Source organism: Sphaeramia orbicularis, chromosome 6, assembly GCF_902148855.1.
Source record: "Sphaeramia orbicularis chromosome 6, fSphaOr1.1, whole genome shotgun sequence".
Classification (NCBI taxonomy): Eukaryota; Metazoa; Chordata; class Actinopteri; order Kurtiformes; family Apogonidae; genus Sphaeramia; species Sphaeramia orbicularis.
The window spans coordinates 26,739,428-26,762,536 of NC_043962.1; the positions used below are offsets into that span (position 1 = coordinate 26,739,428).

The following is a 23,109-nucleotide window of genomic DNA, read 5'->3' on the forward strand; positions in this document are numbered from 1 at the left end:
CAAAGTTTTTACACTCAGCTAAGCCAAAAAGTGAATCTAAAGTAACTTTCCACACATGTCACACTTGATAAACAGTATATGGATACTCCAGTTCTAAAAAGGTCTAAAGCAGGAAGCAAATGGAAAACTGTTCTCTGTCATTGTCATTCTTAATAAAGACCCTGTCTCGTACAGTTTAAAAACTTACACAGTGTGACAGTTTGTTCCTCAGAGTGACGTGAGCCTTACCTCCAAGGCAGCAGACCTCTTCCGCAGCAGCTGTTCAATGTTGAGAGCAGCTCTGGCCACCAACTCCTCTGCATCATTTTGTTCCACAGTGTATAACTGCCGGTTTCTCCGAAAAATCTAGACAGACAGGGAGTAGTCCATAGTGTATAAAGTAACATGAAATATAACATGGGATGTCCAGATGAATTTAGTCTGTTATATATGGGTAACAAATAGAAGAGTTGTAATTTAACCCATAAGGACCCAGTGTGACATTTGTGGCAGTTCCAAAATGAAATTTTCTCTATATTTAACCATCCTTAAGTGGTTTATCACCATCTATTATATCTTCAGTGTTTTGTTTTGTTTTTTTTTCAGTGAAAATCAGGTATTTTCCAACATTTAATTTACTAATCATGTAGATGTTCATAAAAGCTCAGAGTAAAGTTGAGGAATATCATATCGATAATAGAGAAAACTGAAGAAAAGGTGACTTTTTCAGCAAAATATATCATTAACTGAACATAAACCTAAACATAAAGGGTCTTCATCCACTGTTGTTGATCCAACTCCATGGGTTTTACTGGTGAATCCATGTTGTAGAAGATGATGTTGTTTCCACGGTAACTACAGAACCTCTGAATGGGTCATATGTGATGACCATGAAAAGATGAATAACAGTATTTTACACCAATTTTTTTACATAGATTGGTGGATCAACAGGGATTAAACAGTTTATATCAGTAGATGGTGGATGTTCGGGTCTTTATGGGTTAATGAGATGGGGTTTCATACCTCTGTTAAATTTGACTTATATTATGTTATATTATTATTATTATTATTATTATTATTATTATTATTATTATTATTATTATTATTATTATTATTATTATTAATTTATTAATTTATTTATTTATTAATTTATTTATTTATTTATTTATTTAAATTTATGTATGTATGTATGTATGTGAATGTCAGTTTTAGGTCTTTATACCTGAGTGAGGCTTTTCCCAGCTGTTGCTGTGTCTGCAAGGGTGACAAGCTCCTTTTGCATCTGATCAACCCATTCTTTAATCCTGAGGGGAAAAGCAACAAAAGCAACCAATCTTTTAACTTGGATGTACCAGTTTAAAGGAGGCATCACAACCATTTCACAGCGCAATTACACTGTCAATCAAGGTATCTTAACATCAACGAGGGATGCACAGTCACAAAGCATGGAAACAAACAAGGTCGAAGAGAATCACTCTGATAGGTCAAGCATAATGTCAACCAATCAAAATGGAATCACTGCGAACAAATACAACGCCATCTGTGATAAAACACACTTCAGTGAGTGTCAACCGGTATGATTACTTTCAAAGAGTTCAAACGTGAAGTCAACCAATCACACACGAGTCAGATGGTGTTGTGGCTATTAACAATTACAAGAGTGGACAGGTGAGAGGTGGGAGGTGGGAGGTAGGAGGTGGGAGGTGGCTATGACCAGAGTGCCTTTTTGTTATATCAAAGAGCTCCGGGGACAACAAGTCCAACCTGCCGGTGACACATAATGGATTACACCTACCTCTCTCATCCACCTCCAATCATCTTGTCAAAGCACTCACAGCAAGAATGATAATATAATGTACTGACAAAGGCTGTCACTGTGTCTTCTGATCGCAGTGACCATGGATAAGGATGGATGAGAAGAGAGCGGGTGAAGACCACCAACAGAATCCAATCAGTCACACTGAGACCTGTGAGAATAATCTGACTCATTTAGACGAGCACCTTGTACGATAGGAAAATCCGAATGTGAACTGGATGCATTAATTGACCCAAACATGAATATCTATGTACACAAACAAACAAACAAACAACAGCACACTTGCACACTGAGAAAGCGGCATTAATATTGCATGAGAATGATAAAATATTGGCATGAGATACAGATGCTCTCATTGCCATGCATTCATACTGAATACAGATCCCTGCTGGTAACACAGTAATATGGTGCTCACATATACACACACTGAAAAAATAAAATAAAATAAAATACAAGAACAGACATACCCCCAAAAATAATGAAAAAAAAATGGGACTGCAGCAGTGTACTAATTGTTAAGCAAGTCAGTGTATATTTGCAAAACATCTGCTCTGCCTATGCCTTCCAGTACAGCTAAGGGAAGTGGTTAGCTTAAAGAGAATGGTACAAAAAGATCAAGAAGGCTGAAAAGAAATGGGAAAGATACATCAGGGATACAGAATCCACAGTGGATAGGGAGAATTCAGAGCAGGTATGCTTCTGGAGATATATGAGGCACTTTGCAGAAGAGGGAATACCAGAGGGGATAGCACTGTGTGAAACTGTTTAAGAAAAGAGAGAGTAGGTGGAGATATTAGAGCAGGGTCACTCATAATTCATCCCCGATCCATTAATTCCCAAAGCCAGATGGTAAAGGAAGTGTGGACAACAGAGCACACTGAGGCTTGGCCAACCTTTATGACAGTGTGAAGGAAAACTAACATCAGTGTCCAGCTATATGCCCAGAACTCTGTGTGTGTGTGTTTTTTTTGGTTTTTTTTTTACTACTGGGAGTCACCAAATGCAGTCATTCACTTCATTTTAGATAAAGTGAATGGTGCTGGTGAGCGTGACCACTTTGTTAACCATGAGAATTTTTACAATCCACCATTTGAAGTTTCATTATAAGATTTAGGGAGATATACTCAAAGAAATGTAATATTATAAGCATATCTGGCTTTAATCAGTGTAAAATCAACTGAAATTAAGATTCATTGTGTTTTCATTTATCATAAAATGAGTTTTATCTAAATAGGGAGCACATTCCCTCCATGGAGTCACACAGATGATATAGATGCAATGATGTTAAGTGATCTAAAATACGTTTCTAACATCTAATTTGGATTTCCTAACAGATTAGTCCATTGATACATTTCTTTTACCATAGCTGTGGTAACTGATTAAAATGTTTTATAATGTCAGCTCTTAAAGGAGGCTTTTTTTAGTTTGATTAAAAAAGAAAGTCATTGAATTATATTATGAGAGGCACATCATTTTGTTCTAAGTGTTGTGTGGTATGCTGTAGTGTACTATATTGCACTGTATTTATATCCATTGTACGATCATCAATCGCATCTTCTTCTCTCCTTCTAAATTCTCTTTTCTGATCCTCTCCTCTTTTCTCTCCTGCCATTCATTGTCCCCAAGTCTAATATCAACAACAAATGGGTTGTAAGATATTTTAGTGGACCTTGGGCCCCTAAACTTTCAAAGCCTGAGGCATTGACAAGTCAATTGTGAGTTAGTGTTTATGTTTGTGTGAGGGCATTGTGTGTGTGTGTGTGCTTGACATTCAGCAAAGCAGAGGGCCTTCTCTCTGGAGTTTAGCCTCTGTGAAATCTACTGCTACCAGCCTAAATCTTTAAAACAAAACCCCCCAAATGCTGACAAATGGATGAGCCGCCCTCGCCTGCAGTGCAGTATGTGTGCTTGGTTTATTTAGCGGGGACAATACGAGAGACATGTACCCTTTTTCTTTTTTTTTTTTTAATATCTTTTTATTTCACAAACGAAAATCATCCAGATACAATACAAACTTAGTGATACTGGATCTTACATTTTGTAATTCTCCTTTGTGCACTATTCACACACTCCCACCCCTAAAGGAATAAACCAGATAAACACACTCAAAAGTAAATATAAATGAATAAAATAACAAAAAAAAGTGAAAAAAAAGGTAAGTAATAATAATAATAATAATAATAATAATAATAATAATAATAATAATAATAATAATAATAATAATAGGGGTAGCAACATAAGCATAAGCATAGTGATGTATAGTGTAGCATAAAAGAGATGGCCACGATTATATTTATCCAAGGTCAGTTTTTCTAAAGGTAAAAAAGAAGACAGCCGATCATAGAAAATCTTAAATGGTGGAGGGGAATCATTCTTCCAAAATAAAAGTATGCATTTCTTTGCAAAGTAAGTGATCAAAATTAGTATCCTGCATTTTTTATGATCTAACTGTAAATTATATGTGTCATTTAGTAAATATAAACTGCTGCTTAAACCAAATTGTGTGTCCAAGACTGATTGAGTGAGAGCACAGATTATGAACCCTTTTCTTTGCAATTTTTCTTAATTCTACTTGGAGCATTAGTCAGAGTCTCAAAAAAGTGTCTCGGTGCTTCGGCCAAATCTGTGGATGATATTAAATCCCTCATATGTGTATCTTCTGGTGTGATTTTGGAAAAAAAAAAAAATACAAGGGACTGCAAACTCCATAAAAAGAAGTCTTGGCTGTGCAACACTTTCATGACTCATAACATATAGTAAAGGAGCATAGAATAGAAAGTTATTCTACTGTCCTACTAAGCTCTAAGTCTGTTGCTTTATATGAATTCCAGAGTGAAATCCTCTTGTCTTAAATGTATTATATGACCAGATGTACTAGTGCATTAGTGTGGGAAATCTGTTATTAATTGCTCATCCTTCCAACCATCCTTTTAGGAAGTGACCTTGTTTAATGGCAAAGCTTTGTAAAAATGCCATTAGGTGAAGCCTGGTATCAGTCCTTTCATGATTCATCTTCATGAAACTCAATCCACTCCTGCAGTCAGTACTATGTTAATGTTTGTGTACAGCCCCTTACAAATGCAAACTAGGTAAAGTGTGCTAATGGTTACTATTGTATGATCTGTTATCACAGTTATCACAAACAAAATATTAGTTGAGACTAATTGTGGATGAAATAACACGGTGATTCAGAAATGCCCAAAGAGTAATAAAGTCATTGTTGTGGAGCTGAGGTAGCGAAATGTTTCTGCTCTGGTTGCTGGGCTTTGATTAGAGCAGCCTCTGGTACAGCAGTGGATAATTAAACAGATACACACACACACACACACACACATATATGCACACACGTGTACATACAAATGGCAACTGGGTCAGACACTGCCCTACATTGTTCTTTCAGACACAGGAAGAGCAAATGAGCACAAAACAGAAAGAGAGGCAGAAAGACAATACAAGAAAGAAAGCGAGACTGAGACAGATGTTGTGGTAGAATCAGCTGGAACAAAAGATAGTAATGAGTTTGGCCCAAAGTGTGTATCTCAGTGGGCGTCTGTGTTAAACTACAGTCTAATTACACATCATTACAGAGGCAAAGACAGAATCAGTCTTGTCCAGACAACAAAAGCAGAGTGAAGCATGCAAACACCAACAGTAATGCACCAAAAAATCCCACTGTGCTCTGCTCTTGCTGTGCAGTCTACAGAACATCCAAATGGACAAGCCAGTTAAGTTCAGTGATGCAAAATGTGAGGGTTTTGCATCCAGCTTGAACCAACCCTGCATCATCTATCTCTTAAAACAATAACAAACTTATGTCTGTTACAAAGAAAGTGAAATATTATTGATTATTGTGAGGGAAAAGTTAATGAAGAGATCAGTTGTAATTGAATTTCAGGAGGATTTAAGCATCATTCACATTAGTAGGGGGATTTTTTAAGGCACAGCATCATTTTTTTTATTATTTTTATTTATTTATTTATTTATTTATTTATTTATTTTACAAGAGGAGGTGCTGCACACAAGACAAGTACGGTTCGGTTTAAACTCTCAAGAACCAGAGAAAACGACCAACTTTTGTCATTTTACTTGAACTGGTTTAAAGCCACCTAACTCCTCAACTACTTCACAGTGGAAGTGTCACGACACGTCGTGGTCAGTGTAGTCATCCACCGGCGGCCAGCAGCTGATCATAGTACCCAACATCAACCACCACCTGGCGGCCAGCATCCAGATGAAAGCTGGATTATTATTAGTCATCAAACGTGTTTTCCTCAAGATGACCACCGATGCATGAATGAACCGAGCAGCCCACCCCACTCTCACAACCTGGAGCGCACGTCAAGCCTCCACACATTTGAGTTCCCATTAGATGAAACACTTGTCTCAAAACGGCGATCACTTGGGAGGAAAAAAAAAAAAAAGAGAACATTGACTGGTCGAAATAGGATTACAAGGAGGGGTATACTTACATAAGCTGTGTCGGAAACTGCGATGCCAGAGGTCCGTCCTGCCATAAGAGGACCAGAAACACCCAGGCTCGTACCCTGCAGGTATCCATTGTAAAAGGGGGGAAATTCCCCGAGACGCGTCAACGCCAAATGCGCTCCTCTGCCCCTGCGCCGCCGCTGAATGGGAGCGGTGAGCAGAACCGGCGTGAGTGGCAGACTGTCACTGCCTCCCAGATTAACGAGCCCTGACACCTCTAATCTGATCAGCCGAGACCATCCAGGGCTCTAACAGGTACTGGAACTGGAGATCTCTCTCTCTCTCTCTCGCTCTGTGTCTCTGTGTGTCTCTCTCTCCTCTATTTATCTCTCACTCCATCGCTCACATGCCCCCCTTCTTTCACAGGAAAACACACATATGTTCGTCTTATCTTATCAAAGGGCTGCTCTTTAGTGACTTATCCTTTCAGGCTGCAAGGATTATACAAAATAAATTATATCATTCAAATAAGAAGAAACTGTAAAACAAATAAAAAATCAGAGATGATTTAAAACCACTACATTCCAGCATCTCTCCATTGTTTTCATCCTCTTGATGTGTGCTGCATTCCATATTGGCAGTAACAAATAGTTTTTTACCTCCCTATAAAGAAACACCTGCTAAAAGGAGGGTCTGACCACACATCCAAGTGGACTCACACTGAATACAGATGCAGGTTTGGCTCTTTAAAATCCCCCACAACCTTTCAATACGTATAGCCTGGAGGGATATGGGGAAATTTATTTGCTTTGATGGCACACTCTTAGCCAGTTACTGTCATTCTGGTATAGCGTGAGTGGCAGCAAACAGAAAAACTGTCCCACACTGGAATCGCTGCCAGAGTGACAGATCTATCGAATTCACACATGGTATAAAATCTTATGAGCAAAACACAGAACAGTTCAGTCCAATAAATCTCAGTGCCATCAATCATATCTGTTTTATAAGACTGAATCCACAGCATCTGCCATGCATCATAATATAGAAGTATAATATAGAATAGAAAACATTGTTCTTTTATCATTTAAAATAAAAAAAAGCATCAACCATTTCATTGAATAATTCAATAACAAGCAAGATCACAAACCCGGGTGTGTGTCTGTGTGTGTAACTCAGGCCTGGAGGGAGGGCAGGGCAGCACAAGCAGGATGCTTGGGGATTTGGTTATCAATCGTTGCTTGGCAACCACACACCATCTCTCGTGTCCTCTCACCCTTCCCCCCTCCCTTTCCCCCTTTTCTCTCTTTGTCTCCCTCATCCCCATCTCTCCCCTGCACTCACTGTACTGCACTGTTGCTCTTCCCCTCTTGTTTCTTCTGTGTTCTCATCCTCTCACTTCCTGTCACATCCCTTTCTCCACATTCGGTCTCGCTACACCTTTCTCACACTCATTTGCCACAGCGAAGGAACAGATGCACCCAGTGATGGGACTGAGAGAACTAAGTGAATGGTGAGAACTGGAGGGGTGGCGTGGACTAAACAAACATAATAGCAGTGTGAGGGAGAGGATAGAGGTGGAGGACTCCTCTGCAGACATTTCCTAATACATTTTTATTAATTTGGAACATTACACACTCCTAAAAAGGAAGAGATGAGAGACTAATGCCTCCACTGCTACACTTTAACAACACATTTTCTCACAAGTTTGGGGGAAGACATTAGTAGCCATTAATTATCAGTACACCAGATTAAAAAAAGAAGGAGAGAGAGAGAGAGAGAGAGAGAGAGAGAGAGAGAGAGAGAGAGAGAGAGAGAGAGAGAGAGGGGAAATACAGTAAATTATGGTTTTTGTATAAAACTTATTAGACTGCATTCTAATTCTTGCATGTTTAGTCAAACACAGGCTGCAAGCATGCTTTTATGTATCACACTAACACTTGAAACCACCTGTAGATGTCTTTGGTAATTATCTAAATAATCCTGGTTAACTATTGGTTGTAAAAAAAAAACAAACAAACAAAAAAAAAAACTGGGGTTATTCAATAGAGGATACTGCCATCTGGAGGTTCTGGATTAAAATCACATGAGTGGATCCCTGTGGAGGCATGATGGTGAAAAGTACAAGCACAGTGAAGCCTAGTGTTGCATGTTACATATTCCTTTTATTTCAAGGTAAATAAAACATACCCTTTTGAGTATGTCAACGTATGTCAGACAGCAGTGCTCTGCTCACATGCTGCCTATCTCAATGCTTGCTGTTATTCACAACATTTCAAAGCCTGACCTCCAACCCAGCATCACCTGTAGTCTCTGAGTCTCAAGTCCCCTGTAGGGATGGGGAGCAGTTTCCTTATGGGGAGCAATTATATCCAAAAATAGAGTTCCTTATGAGCTGACGTTAAGAATTAAGACTCCCCTGTTTTCTGTTATTCAATGCAGGACATTTTGATAATGAAGTGGGAGATCTTTACATTTTTAATTGGTTTAAGACATTATAAAAATAATTAGCCCATGTATCAAAAGCTGTCCAAAGATTTGATGAAATTCAGCTATAACATTAATTTCTCATGAGTCTATTTATCCTCCTACATAATCTATGTAATAAGGAGGAGGAGAGTCTTGAATAGATCACAGTGGTTCAGATATATTTATGACATCATCAGCAAATCTATGACAGTTGACAGTTCTACACAAGCAGATAACAAGACCAAGAGGGAGTGTATTCAGAATATTAAAACTGAACTACACACTGTGTTACACTGAGAATTCAAGTCAGTGTCTTTTGTAACTCTGTCCAGTTAGGTGGATGGTATCAAACATACAGCAATAGTCATTTTAAATAGGTATTCAGTTGCCCAAAATATTCATATTACATTCATTCTATCACATTAACTCACAAAAATTGTTTTCTCAGCCATCTATTTTTTTTTAATTCTTTTTCTATAAGGTTGAAAACAATGTCTATAAAAAGGATCATTCAAGAAATACATACAAACACACATATATACGTACATGCATACATACATACATACATATATATATATATATATATATATATATATATATATATATATATATATATATATATATATATATATATATATATATATAAATTCAGTCCTTTGACTACTTGGATTTAAATGCTGTTGCAACTGAAGTCTCTTTTTATTCTCTCCAACAGTCACTCTTAATGTTAACCTAAGTCACACTGCCTCTTAGTGGCCAGGCTTGTACATTACACCTCAGTGAAGCTCAGTTCAAACATGTACATGATGTCTGTGCATAAAACATATTTACAGTCCATTCTTACAGAAAATGTAATGGCTAATGCATAGAGTGTGAGAATTGGCAGTATATGTGGATTTTTTTTGGTTTGTTTTTGTGATTAGTGAGAATAGAGGATAAATATTTAAAACAACATCAATATCAATATGGACACCACAGACAGCAACAAGTCTGACTTGCTTTAAGTGGTGTAATGTCAAACAATTGTTTATTATAATTAGTTTCACCTGATAATTGTCATGTAATACCATACATTGTACTATTGCTATTGACAAAGGATAAAACTCACCCTTTGGCATGATCAAAACTAAGTAAATTACATGATAAACATCAAGAAATGTTGATTAAAAGTACTTAAAGTGTTGTGATTGTTTGTTTTTCTACTTTAATCTCTTTCACATTAAAGCCACAGTTTCATAATTCCCTACTTTTGCTCCATCTGGAGGTAACATGAAGAATGGTAATAGCTACAATTCCCTTTGATACTTTTTTATATATATATAAATATATATTTTAGATTAAAATGTCTAACTCCTACAAAGCTTGTCGTCTTTGAAATCTATGTCATCCATTTGCTGGAACACTAAAATAAAAACACTTTTTCATGAAAAAACAACAGGATCAGCTCTGCAACTTGAATATAGTCTCTTCTTAATATTTATTCTTTAGACTCAGGGGAAACAGCTGAATTTTTACAGCACAATTTGCATAATATCTCAACACATCCTGTGTACAACCACAAAACCATAACATTAGATTCTTTGTTTTTACACTGAGTGAAAAACAAGACAATTGTACAAGCATATTTCTTTACAGTCAGCATACAGATAAATCTATACATATTCTTTCTCTTTTTAAACATAATCTGTAGGCAAAATATACTGACAAACCATCAACAAAACATGCAACATCCAAAACATAAAGTCTCAGACAACTATTGAAGTTGAATTGATTTTTTTTTCCCTTTAAGTTGTTTCAGCCGTTTACGGGACGTGGTTGCACAGATAGTCATTGGTTGACAGCACATGTTTTGATTACACAGTCAACTCCCCTTATACAACTAGAGACACGCATTGCTGTACAGTTACAAGTCTTGTGATTTTTTTGTTTATTTCAACACTCACATGCTCAAACTTTGGACAATATAAACATTCAATCTTTGTAGAAAATAAACACTTTATGTACACATGTTAAAGGACTTGAGTCACATTCACACCCCTCAAAACAACAACAAATGGATGATTTCACAATTACAGGCAACAGCTGATCTGAACAAACAGTATTTAGCTTGAGGGAAGTCTAATGAAACACGAGGGGTTAAACAGTCATGACACAGTATTGAAGGAATATGTCTTATTTACTGTACTTTGTACACAGACTGTTCAGTACACTGAGCAGGGTGATGTCTTCCCAGATTGTGCATTTGTGTTTAGGAACCCCATCGTGTCTGCATGGTTTTCTTTTGCCACATAAATACAAAATGCACACTACAATATTTTCTGCCAACACATATACCATGATTCCGTTCATTTCAGTGCAGAAAACACAAAACACATTATCTTGCATTTCATGACAGTTAAAATGAGACAAGAAAATAAACTCTATTAATAAAGTGCACAAGCTCCATGTGGATGTTAACAGCTGTTAACACCAACATTTACTAAAATCAGTTAAAAAAAATCATATCTATTTTTTTTTCTTTAAAAGATGTAGAAATTAAAGTGTTTTTTTTTTCTATAAGACACATTTGTAGACCATGTTCACAGACATAACAATTAATTCCAAATAAACAAATGCATTCAAACACATCTAATGTTGCATAGAATTACCTCAAAAGAACCAATGGTCTGGGATAAAAAATAAATAAATAAATAAAATAAAAAAGTTAAAGTTGGCACGGCAAAATAACTTCCATAAAGTCAACCACATTCCCTTCATTATTATATTCTATTTTTGTTTTCCTTTGCTATAAGATTTCAATGACATCATTGTTTCATGTGTTTTATTGTTTCCTCTGTTATATTTACTTCTTTAAAGAATTGCATCAGCCCTGTGATATGCCTTAATACACACAATTTTTTTGAAGATCATATGATTTTTTTTCTCAGATATGGTGGCAAAACATTACATGATAAATACATGGGTCACTTGCTCCACGGTAGCTTTGAGACTTGGCCCCATGTGTACTTTTCAGCGTTATATGACTAAACCCCAGGGGCCTGAGTGAGCGTTTTTGGTCAAAGGCAGTGAAAGAGGCTGGTTCACTGTGTTGCAACAGGAGTCACTGACACAAAACAGCATTGTGGGTTTCACAGCACAGCCAGACACACAGAGGATTCTTGACAATTGAATGGTAAGGTCATTTTTTTACTTCACTTTGAAATTATTTTTGAGAATAAACTTGGACCGGGGGGCTTTACTAATACACAGGAAGCAGAACTGTGATACTGTGCAAGTGACAGATATGGTTTTGACACGACTTGTGTGGGTAACATGTCCATTTCAATGGTCTGATTACATGATGGGCCACACAGGAAGAAGTACTAACATACTCTGAGCAACTACAACGACCGTAAAGGAAAATGTCATACGCATTATACAGATGTGATAAACTTTATCCTCCGCCATTGGTTGTAACATTCAACACATAATGTGTTTTGGGCTGAACTGTAATTCCAACCTCTCCGACACAGATGTAATACAGCCCTGTAGAATATATCTGAGATGGTGTATCGGTGTGGTCGAAGGACCCAAGAGCTATTTTTCACAATTTTTCTTGAGCTCACATAGGTCCACATTCACTTAACAGCTATTAAGTCTGCCTACACCATAGACATGAGTAGCCTAGTGGATTGTCAGTGCGCCACCCCCAGCCTGAAAGTAAAAGATATCATCTATATTTTATTATATATAGTCTGGTGACAAGAGGACAACTCTTATACTGTATATTGTATTTAGATATAGTCTGCATCTGATATCTTTGTATATTATTATATAAATGTCACGCTGTACAGTGAATTCTCTGATATGCTCTCTAATCTGCATTTGTTATATCTACAATCTGAAGTGCTGTACATTTGATCTTAATCCCATAGCAAAAGTCAACCGATTGACTCTGTTCTAAATAGGATTTTTTTTCTTTTTTCTTTTACATAAAACTAAAAGACTCTAATAAAATAAAAATGATGCATTCCTACATCATCAATATTTCAAGACCACTAATGTTCACACATCACAACCATCATTTAGGCATCACAACAATGACTCTTTTATGAAGGAATTACAATGCTAATTCAACTGATCATCCAGTGATGAAAGTGTTTCACATCTCCTTCTGAGGACAGATAAGTTAGCCCAGTTGCACTGTGCCAAAACAACAGCGTCTCATGTGGATCATGAAATTGGAACTCTGCTGAGTGAGACATCACTGCTATCAAAGCCATATTGTTCCTGGGTCTGTTTCTGTCTGCCTTCTGTGGTTTTTGCATTGTTGCATACATGCAAAATCCACAGCCAGCAGAGACTACATTTTGGAGGACGTGGACGTGTGTGCTGGCAGTGTCGGACTGATACAGTTGTTATGGTATTACAACATAATTCCTTCTCTCTTATAACTTACAGAATAAGTTGAGGAAGTTAACTCGATGTGTTTATTTATTTCGACTTCTCGTTGGCAGAATTTTCTCTCCCCTTTATTTTTTTCACCTCCAACCTCGTGCACTCTAACTTCACCTTTTATGTGATCTTTTGTGCATCTGTCTTGGCTGATGCTCAGGGAATGGTCTGTGTGGAGCTGACCAGGAGTTTGTGCCAGCTGACCACTCTCTTCCTCATGTCCACCTTGTCCAGCCAGATGTAGGCTTCTCCTATCAGGGTCTTCTTCATGAACTTTCCTCCATTGGACACTAAGAAAAGCTGGAAATACATCAGAGATACACAGGTTTGTTATTGATTTTCCTTGATCGTTAGAATTTGTGTGTTTCCAGTTTATACAGGGTGGGGAAGCAAAATTTACAATGAACATTTAGTTGTTTTTTCTCAGCAGGCACTACGTCAATTGTGTTGAAACCAAACATATATTGATGTCATAATCATACCTAACACTATTATCCATACCTTTTCAGAAACTTTTGCCCATATGAGTAATCAGGAAAGCAAACGTCAAAGAGTGTGTGATTTGCTGAATGCACTCGTCACACCAAAGGAGATTTCAAAAATAGTTGGAGTGTCCATAAAGACTGTTTATAATGTAAAGAAGAGAATGACTATGAGCACAACTATTACGAGAAAGTCTGGAAGATACTATTAAAGAAGAGTGGGAGAAGTTGTCACCCGAATATTTGAGGAACACTTGCGCAAGTTTCAGGAAGCGTGTGAAGGCAGTTATTGAGAAAGAAGGAGGACACATAGAATAAAAACATTTTCTATTATGTAAATTTTCTTGTGGCAAATAAATTCTCATGACTTTCAATAAACTAATTGGTCATACACTGTCTTTCAATCCCTGCCTCAAAATATTGTAAATTATGCTTCCCCACCCTGTATATACTGTAACAACTTAAAATGCTCCGATCACTTATCAACAGTCAAAAAAGGCATGTATGGAGTTGTATTGGATGTATTTAGTGAAAGTCCATAAGCATTTGAACGGCAACACATATATTGTAATTTTGCCTCTGAGCTTTTGAAGGTAATGGATATGGCTTGATCTGCAGCAGCCAAGTCATTCCCCTGATCTTGACCCAGTAGAGCAGTGGTTCCCAACCTTTTTGGCTTGTGACCCCATTTTAACATCACAAATTTCTGGCGACACCAGACATTCAAAATGGAGACTTTTTTTTTTTTTTTTTGCTAAAATTAATTTCTTTTTGATCAATAGTTAAATAATAGTTTGCTATACTATGTTGCAAATAAATGTTAATTTTAGATAGCATTTAGTCGATATAATGTATATTATTATGGACAGAGGCAGAAAAGCCATGTTGAGATTACTGCACAAAGTGAGAATTTACAGGGGTTGGACAAAATAATGGAAACACCTTAAAAAATCAACAAAATATAATTTAATATGGTGTAGGTCCGCCTTTTGCGGCAATTACAGCCTCAGTTCTCCGAGGTATTGATTCATACAACTTGTGAATTGTTTCCAAAGGAATTTTAAGCCATTCTTCAGTTAGAATACCCTCCAACTCTTTTGGAGATGATGGCGGTGGAAATTGACGTCTTACTTGAATCTCGAAAACTGACCATAAATGCTCAATAATGTTGAGGTCTGGGGACTGTGCCGGCCATACGAGATGCTCAACTTCATTAGAATGTTCCTCATGCCATTCTTTAACAATTCTAGCTGTATGGATTGGGGCATTATCATCTTGAGGTGAAGGTGTTTCCATTATTTTGTCCAACCCCTGTATTTTCCTTGGTCAGGATATGTACAGTCAGTCCAGCTTGTATTTACAAGGCTGCAAATTTATACTGAAAAACAATAACTCAAATTACGAATTATGAAAGAGCTGCAGCATCTGAAACTGACCACAATGAACATTTGATAGATAAACAGTACCACAGTGCTTCAGTTTCAGCTTCAGAGTTTGTCATGTCTTTTATGTATTGTGATTGTTTCTCTCAACTCACCAAATATTTATTACCTCCGCCAAGGAGGTTATGTTTTTGTCAGCATTGGTTAGTCTGTCTGCTTGTGTGCAAGATAACTCAAAAAGTTAGGGACAGATTTGGATGAAAATTTCAGGAAATGTTGATACTGGCACAAGGAACAAATGATTAAATTTTGATGGTGATTGGGGTGGGGGTAGGTGGGGGGACCCACGGGGGCCCACTGATCTGCCTTGGCAGAGGTCTGTGCTCTCTGAGTGCTTTTCTATAAAAGACAGCGCAGACCTCTGCCAAGGCAGATCAGTGGGCCCCCGTGGGTCCCCACCCACCCACTCCCGATCACCAAAATTTAGTCATTTGTTCCTTGTGCCAGTATCAACATTTCCTGAAATTTTCATCCAAATCCAGGGCACTGATCTGCCTTGGCAGAGGTCTGCGCTCTCTGAGTGCTTCTAGTTATCATTATTATTATTATTATTATTTTATTTTATTTTTTAAAATTAATTAATTAATTTTTATCAATTACTAGAAATTTCAGGTGATTTGAATTCCAGGTGACTCCAAGGTTGAAAAACACTGCAGTAGAGCATGATTTTCAGTTACTCAAGACTAAACTGAAGGCAGAAAGACCCATATACAAACAGCAGCTGTAGTAAAGGCCTGACAAAGCATTTTCAGGGCAGAAATTGAGCGTTTGGTGATGTCCATGGGTTCCAGACTTAAAGCAGCCATTGACTATAAAGCAGGGGTGTCCAATCCTGGTCCTTGAGGGCCGATATCCTGCATGTTTTAGATGTTTCCCTCTTCCAGCACACCTGACGGTCGTTATCAGGCTTCTGCAGAGCTTGATGATAGACTTATCATTTGAATCAGGTGTGTTGGAAGAGGGATATATCTAAAACATGCAGGATATTGGCCCTCAAGGACCAGGATTGGACACCTCCACTATAAAACATGTTCATCAAAAAGTATATATATATAAAAAAAAAAAAAGTCCTCATATTTATAGTGATCTTGTTCTGTTCAATTACTTTTGAGCCACTGAAAATGCAGGGACTTTTTTTAAAAGGGCTGCATTTTCTAAATGGTTAATGTAATATTTTGTTAAAGCCCTTGAATTAAAGCTTAGAGTCTACACTTAAATCCTAGCTTCATCACTACTGAGCCTTCTTGCACATACCTGGTACATGACTGTTCTGCTCAGTAGTCTGTATTTTATAAGCACCTTATACTATGTTTAGTTAATGTTAGGTGCTTAGATTATGCTTAGTGCTGTATATATTGTATTTTTACCTGCTGATTTTTATTTATTACCTGTTGTTGATATTGTATTTGCTCTGTTTATCACTGATCTACAGTAGGACATCAGAAAACTCTTATGCTTATGTTCTCATATATGTGCATGACTGTAAAACCCCCTTTGAAACAGTGGTTGTGTACAGCAAGGTTATAATAGTTTTGGATTTTTCATTATAGTTTAGTTTTATTTAGTTTTGACTTTTTTTTCTCTAATTCAGTTAGTTTTAATTTGTTTTTAGATCAGGTTTGCTAGTTTTTAGTAGTTTTCTTTTTTTTTTTTTTTTTTTCTAAATGCTTAGTTTTAGTATTAGTTTTAGTTTTTTCATATCTTTTACCTTCCTGACAACTCTAAATGACAAACCGTGAAGTGCCAGCTAAAATTGCTCGAGCTAAATAAATTGATTTCATATCAATCCGACATTGACAAAGACAAAAACGAAGGAAATTTTATCCATAATTTTTATGTTTTAGTTAGTTTTGTAATCACACAATACAGTTAAAGTTAGATATAGTTTTTTCTTTTAATTATTGTTTTTATTTATTTCAGTTAACAAAAATGTTTTTTTCAGTTCTAGCTTTTGTCATTTTGTTAGTTTTCATTAACGATAATAACCTTGGTGTACAGAGGCAAAGAAGCAAAATGTGTGTCACTATCTACATACTTATGGACTTGACTGTATTTGCAGCCATAGTGTATTGGGACAAAATGTGTTATTTCTTATTGTAGACCTTACTCATTAATTTAATTAGATGGAATATCTTTGGGGATTTCGGGAGCAAAAATCTGGATATCTAAAGTGACTGAGTTTTGATTTTATAGCTATGTCCTAAATTGTTAAACATTTTGGTGATTTGGTAAGTGATTTTTTTTGTCAAAATATGCAACAAATGTGGTTTACTTTCTCAAAAAAACACAACAACATATATATATATATATATATATATATATATATATATATATATATATATGACCTTTTTTCCATCTGATCTTCTGCTGTACCTGTATTGAGTGTCCCGTTGGATTGAGGGGAAATCTGAAGGTTTCATTAAAAGAAGGCTCTCTGTCATGCCGACACACTCTGGTTTTCTTCTTGATGATTCTCTTCTGAGTGGCTACATTCACCACATACAACTTCACATACAGGTCTGAAGGAAAAGCGGAAATTTCATGATTAATTATGACGCTGGCAGAAAATGAAAAGTAAAGCAGCCACAGAGGGAGGCAGTCATGCTTAAATACAGTCACACACGAGTCCCAGACCTGGCAGGTGGTCTGGGCTTTTGAACTTGTATGTGATGTTTCTGCATTGCAGGATCTCCAAGATCAGTTGATCTCCTTCTGTCTTCACCTCCTTCTTCAGAGCTACTTTGATCTCCCCCATTACCTGTGTTTTACCACCTTAAAACAAAAAGAGGAAAAGAGAGATGTATATATGATAGGTTTTTACAATAAGGAGTTCATTTCCTACTGTTTTAAGCGAAGATTTCTAGAGTAGCACAGTAATAGCCTCTGGACACTAAAATTTATCTACATTATAAAAGCCAAGTGGCCTGTGTGTGCGTGCCCGCATGTGTGTGTGTGTCTCAGGAATCACACAAAATCCAGGAAGAGCTGACTTCTGCAGTTTGGCACACGTATATATTTTTGGTCAAGGAAGACAGTAGTGAAAACCGCAGGTTGATAGGACCAATATTTTGGGAGATATTGGTAATTTTGGAATACAATAGCCTTACAATCATGTTGCTATACCCAGAACACTTTGGTGGTGACTTCCAGACAATTGTGGTACAGCATGCACAAATACACAACAGCATAAAAACTAGCACATCTAGAACCCATGGGTCCGCATGGGTCATCGCGGTAATTTAACCCATAAAGACCAAAACATTGACCATCGAACAAAATCATCTTGTGATCAAAAATGTTTAATACCTGTTGATCCACTAATCCTATAAATACATAAAATAACTGGTGTAAATGCAGTTTGTCATCTTTTCATTGTCATCAGATATGACCCATTTAGACGGCTCCGTAGTGAAAGTAGAAACACTGTCATTTTTTACAACATTGATTCACCAGTAAAACCCATGGAGTTGGATCAATGACAGTGGATGACGACTTGGTTTGTGTTCAGTTAACCCTATAACGCCAAACATATCATATTTGATACATGAGTTTTGAAGCCCTCTACATGATCAGAGTGATATTTTTTATCTTGAAAAACCTGATGTATACAATTATATACAAGCAATACACAGATTATCCACCAGGGGAGAGGAATTCGTTCACCAGAGGCCTTTCCAATGACACTACAAGATTGTCATTAATGAGGAAGGAGGCACAACTTTTCCAATTTTGAAAAGGAATTACCTATTTGTTTGAAATGTTTGTGTTATTTTATGTTTTTGTTTGTTCAAAAATAATAATGTTTGAGCATTGAGACCTGATGTGTCAAAATATGATACAAAATTAAAATTCATACATGGAAATTGATTTTTGAAACTTTTTTAGGGGGGGTTGTTCCAATAAAGGCGCCAGTTTCAAAGAACTGGAATTTTCTGTTAATGATTTATTGGTTCAGGCTTTACAGGGTTAATGAAATATTTGCTGAAAAAGTAACTTTTTTTTCCAGTTTTTCCCTGTTTCTGATACATTAACCCTCAAATTTAATCTGAGCTTTCTACATGATCAGTACATTAAAAACAGGAATATATCTGATTTTCACTGGAAAATGCAAACTACAGCAGTTAATATAATAATAAAAGCTGATTAATCACTTAAGAAAGGTTAAATATACAGTCGCTGAAAAAAATATTTGACAATCAAAAGTAATCAAAAACAATGGTTATGCAATCAAGTCCTAACTTCTGTGTGTATCATGTGACTAAAACAAAGAAAAGAAAACATGGCATGCCTGAAAGCACTGTTTTTGGCAGTACAATGCCATAGCTATTGATGTAAGATCTGCAGTGATTTTGGTTATTATCAAGAAAACATGGAAAATGGCTAGGTACAGCTCTGAAATTAAACTCTTATGAGCTATTTTTGTTGTTTTCATTATGTTTGTCCAAACAAATGTACCTTTAGTTGTACCTGGCATTAAAATGAACAAGAAACTGAAGAAAACAAGAGGTGGTCTAATAATTTTTTCCGCGACTGTAGATAAAAATAATTTGGAACCTGCCCTAAAAGTAGCACTGTGTCTTTATGGGTTAAATTATTTAACAAGTATGCATCACTGTCCCAAACAGGAGGGAAAAAAACAGGTCAGGGCTCAGTGCTGCAGTTTCACACAGGTTGCCCTGACTGTTATATATCTCTACTGATAATTACCTTTAAGGGTTTCGAATGTGTTAAATTGACAGGCACCATGGAAATTACCTCTTGACCCATATCTGAGTAACAGCTGACAGGCTACAGCCTAAGATGACCTTGGCTCTTTGTTACAAACTGAAACTAGAGATGGTAGGGGTGCATCACGACACCTGAGCTACATGAAGAGCAGATATAGTTATGACAGAGAGTAGGTTAGTGTAACATCTACCATCCCCAGCCATGCGTAACATCATTATGGCAGTCTAAATAATGTTAATTGATACTAAACACTTAAATACATACTGGTTTTAACACCTGAATAGTCATTGTGAAAACACAGTTTAGAGGTGACAAATAAGGAGTATCAGTACATAAGTAAAAAAATAAAAAATAAAAACAACAGTGTAATCCTAAAAAGTGGCCAGTAGATGTCAACTTACAACCAAATACCAACAGACACAAATGTCAGACATCATGTGTTTTTCTCTCACAACCTCTAGGGATATTTCTGGAACTTGCCTTCATTTTCCGGAGTCCCTAGTTGGTTTTTGTCTGTGCCATTTGGGATAGTTTTACCACTGTGGAAACAAAATACATACACACAAAAATATGAGGACGTTTTTTTTTTTTTTTTTTAAATAAACCTGTTATATCACCAAACAGTGAATGCCGATGCAGTTTCACCAACATTAAAATGCTTTTCAAACACTTACATGCGAGGTACTTGAAAAATGGCACTGTCGACTCCAGTGCCTGGACCATCTTCTCCATCTACGCCTCCATAGGTGTCTCCAACAAGACTAGGAGCTGACAGCACCACTGAGCCTGAGACATCACTGAGTCTGTGGCCTGGTCCTGTGGGAAGTAACAGAGGGTTATCTATCTATCTATCTATCTATCTATCTATCTATCTATCTATCTATCTATCTATCTATCTATCTATCTATCTATCTATCTATCTATCTATCTATCTATCTATCTATCTATCTATCTATCTATCTATCTATCTATCTATCTATCTATCTATGTGTCCATTGTCTGTCTGTCTTTCTGTCTGTCTGTCTAATCTTGCTACCTGTTTTCCTATACTGTCTAACAGTCTGTAACCTTCTATGTCTGACTATGTGGTGCTTTCGTTCTCACAGAAAACTATTTGGGCACAGCTATAAACACAGAACCTCTTCACCAACACAGCTTTTACCACACATGCATGCACATCCAATAGATACACTGAAACACTTCACACCCCCAGCTATCATTCACTGACAGTGATATTGTCAGTCACACATAGATTTGACTAAGCATCACATAACAGCATGTCGGGTAGGGAACAAATGAGCTGAGATGACAGTTTGTTCTTGCATCGAGGGATATTTCAGTGTAACCTTGGATCATTTGAAAGATACGAGAAAATCCCTCGCTAAAAAAAAAATTCTCACAAAGTTGAACTCACACATCGAAATGAATTAATGTAATGTGAGTCATAGATTTAATGAATGGTTCTAGGTCCTTGCCGCTGTTGAGTAACGCTCAGACAGTCTGAAGAATACGATTAGCTCAGAGAATATGTGGAGTGTTTTTGTTAAGACTGAAGGTGGATACAGTCTTATACATAACTGTCCACTGTTCGTACTTTCTCAGGATTTTGGAATGTTTTTTCAATCTTTTAACATCTACTCTTTTCTTGGAACCATAACCCTTTGCAAAGGTCAGGCAACATCTTCTAATGTCAGTATTTAACATGTGACTGAAACACAATCTAAACTTCAGCTAGAACATAGCTCAAATGTAACCCTAAGCCTAAAAAAGGGCCCCCCTGTGACCTGGTAGAGGTTAAAAGGTTTTTAAGACACAGTTAAGCTCTGACTCCAAAGTAATATCTGGGGATTTCATTGTTCCAGCCTCACAATGTAAACATGATGATGACACATACATTCTCAGACATTCACAGACTTAAATCTATGGAAATAATCAAAGGAGCTATATGTAGTATTTACTTTAAAATCATTTAAAGAAATTTACTTATCAATAGTGTGTTTAGATAAAAAGCTCTGAAGTTATGCCAAAGGCGCTAATGTATCGGGTTGTAAAGATATGAACTGAATATATTTATATTGATGGGCCAGAAGATTTATGTCATCACTAAAGGAAGTAGTGAGTCACTCCACTGGTCTCCCATGGTGAGAAAGTCACCAAGATCAGTAAGTGACCAGATGGGATGAGAACCACTAAGAAACAACTTTTAGAGTCAGGGAAAGTGACTCTAAAATGCTGATACTGCAGCATTTCTTCTACAGAGTTTACAGAGTGAGTTTTATTATGAAGCCTATGAAGGTATAAAATTAATACGTGATGTTATTATCTTTGTTAATTTATTGATCCATGGCTCAGACTAAACTGTGACAGTTCTGACCTTCTTTGGATGATTCCAAACATATCTTTAGTTTAGCTATTGCCAAGACAAACCATACAGAAAACAGAGGTGATTTATTGTGGTTGTTTTCTGTCAAATAAAAAAGCTAGACTAACAGCTATAATATAAACTATTGACTGATAGAGCATGGGAACATTATGAAGTTGTGTTTCCACTACGTGGTACCGGCTCGACTTGACTTGACCCAGGTACCAGGTACTATTCCTGGAGACTGAATTCCCTTACAGGATACTACTACTACGCTGCATGTAACTTCTGTCTGTTGCGTTTTTCCCCATCAAGCTCACACTGAATCTTTTCATCGGCCACCAAGGACAGAAATGTCTGAACCTCCTCGACCGACCGTGGTGTTGTTTTGCAGGCTGCCATCATGTGGATTAGCCTACCGGTATATTTAATATAAACTTCCAAATTCATTACATATATATATATTTTTTTTTAAAGGGCAGGTCACACATTGATGACGCAATGACGCAGAGAATTGAACAGTCAGTGGTCTGCAGTGTTTACACATCATATTTTAGTATCTCTTCACCCGTTCTGGAACCTCGGCTGAGCAAGTACTGAAAAAATAGTACCGGGTACCAGATTCTAGGTTCTAGTACGTAATAGAAACACAAAAAGGCCGGGCTGAGTTGAGTCGAGTTGAGCCGGTGCCACGTAGTGGAAACACGGCATAAGACACAGTGTTAGTTTGACTGACTTAAAATAACTGTCCATGAGTCTTTGTTGAAGGAAAAAAATGATACCATAATACAGATGTGTGTAAATAATTTATACTATTTTCAGTTAGTGACACAGTCTCTTTATACATAGTGTTGATTTGTTGGTGGTTTTGGTAGTCATAAGTGTGTTCTGATGCACAACATCCCCCTACTGTTGAGAATTTGTAATATCAATACTACATATGACCCCTTTAAATTAGAATTACTTAAAATACTT

General features: G+C 36.8%; 1 protein-coding gene and 1 pseudogene across 6 annotated transcripts in view; both read right to left on the reverse strand.

Annotated features, from left to right (window-relative positions):
• LOC115420620 (voltage-dependent calcium channel subunit alpha-2/delta-1) overlaps positions 1 to 6,535 on the reverse strand; it is a 69,497-nt gene extending 62,962 nt beyond the window's left edge. For 3 of the 6 annotated variants that reach the window (XM_030135999.1, XM_030135998.1, XM_030135996.1), the window contains exons 1-3: positions 6,265 to 6,532; positions 1,202 to 1,283; positions 229 to 345 (exon numbers count right to left, since the gene is read on the reverse strand). In XM_030135999.1, the coding sequence (XP_029991859.1) occupies positions 229 to 345; positions 1,202 to 1,283; positions 6,265 to 6,353 (288 nt within the window). In that variant the 5' untranslated portion in view covers positions 6,354 to 6,532. Of the gene's footprint in view, positions 1 to 228; positions 346 to 1,201; positions 1,284 to 6,264 lie in introns of all 6 variants that reach the window. The other 3 variants (XM_030135997.1, XM_030135995.1, XR_003935574.1) reach the window with 2 other exon arrangements.
• Positions 6,536 to 10,144: 3,609 nt separating this feature from the next.
• The window catches only part of LOC115421033 (protein piccolo-like), a 40,238-nt pseudogene continuing 27,273 nt past the window's right edge, over positions 10,145 to 23,109 (reverse strand).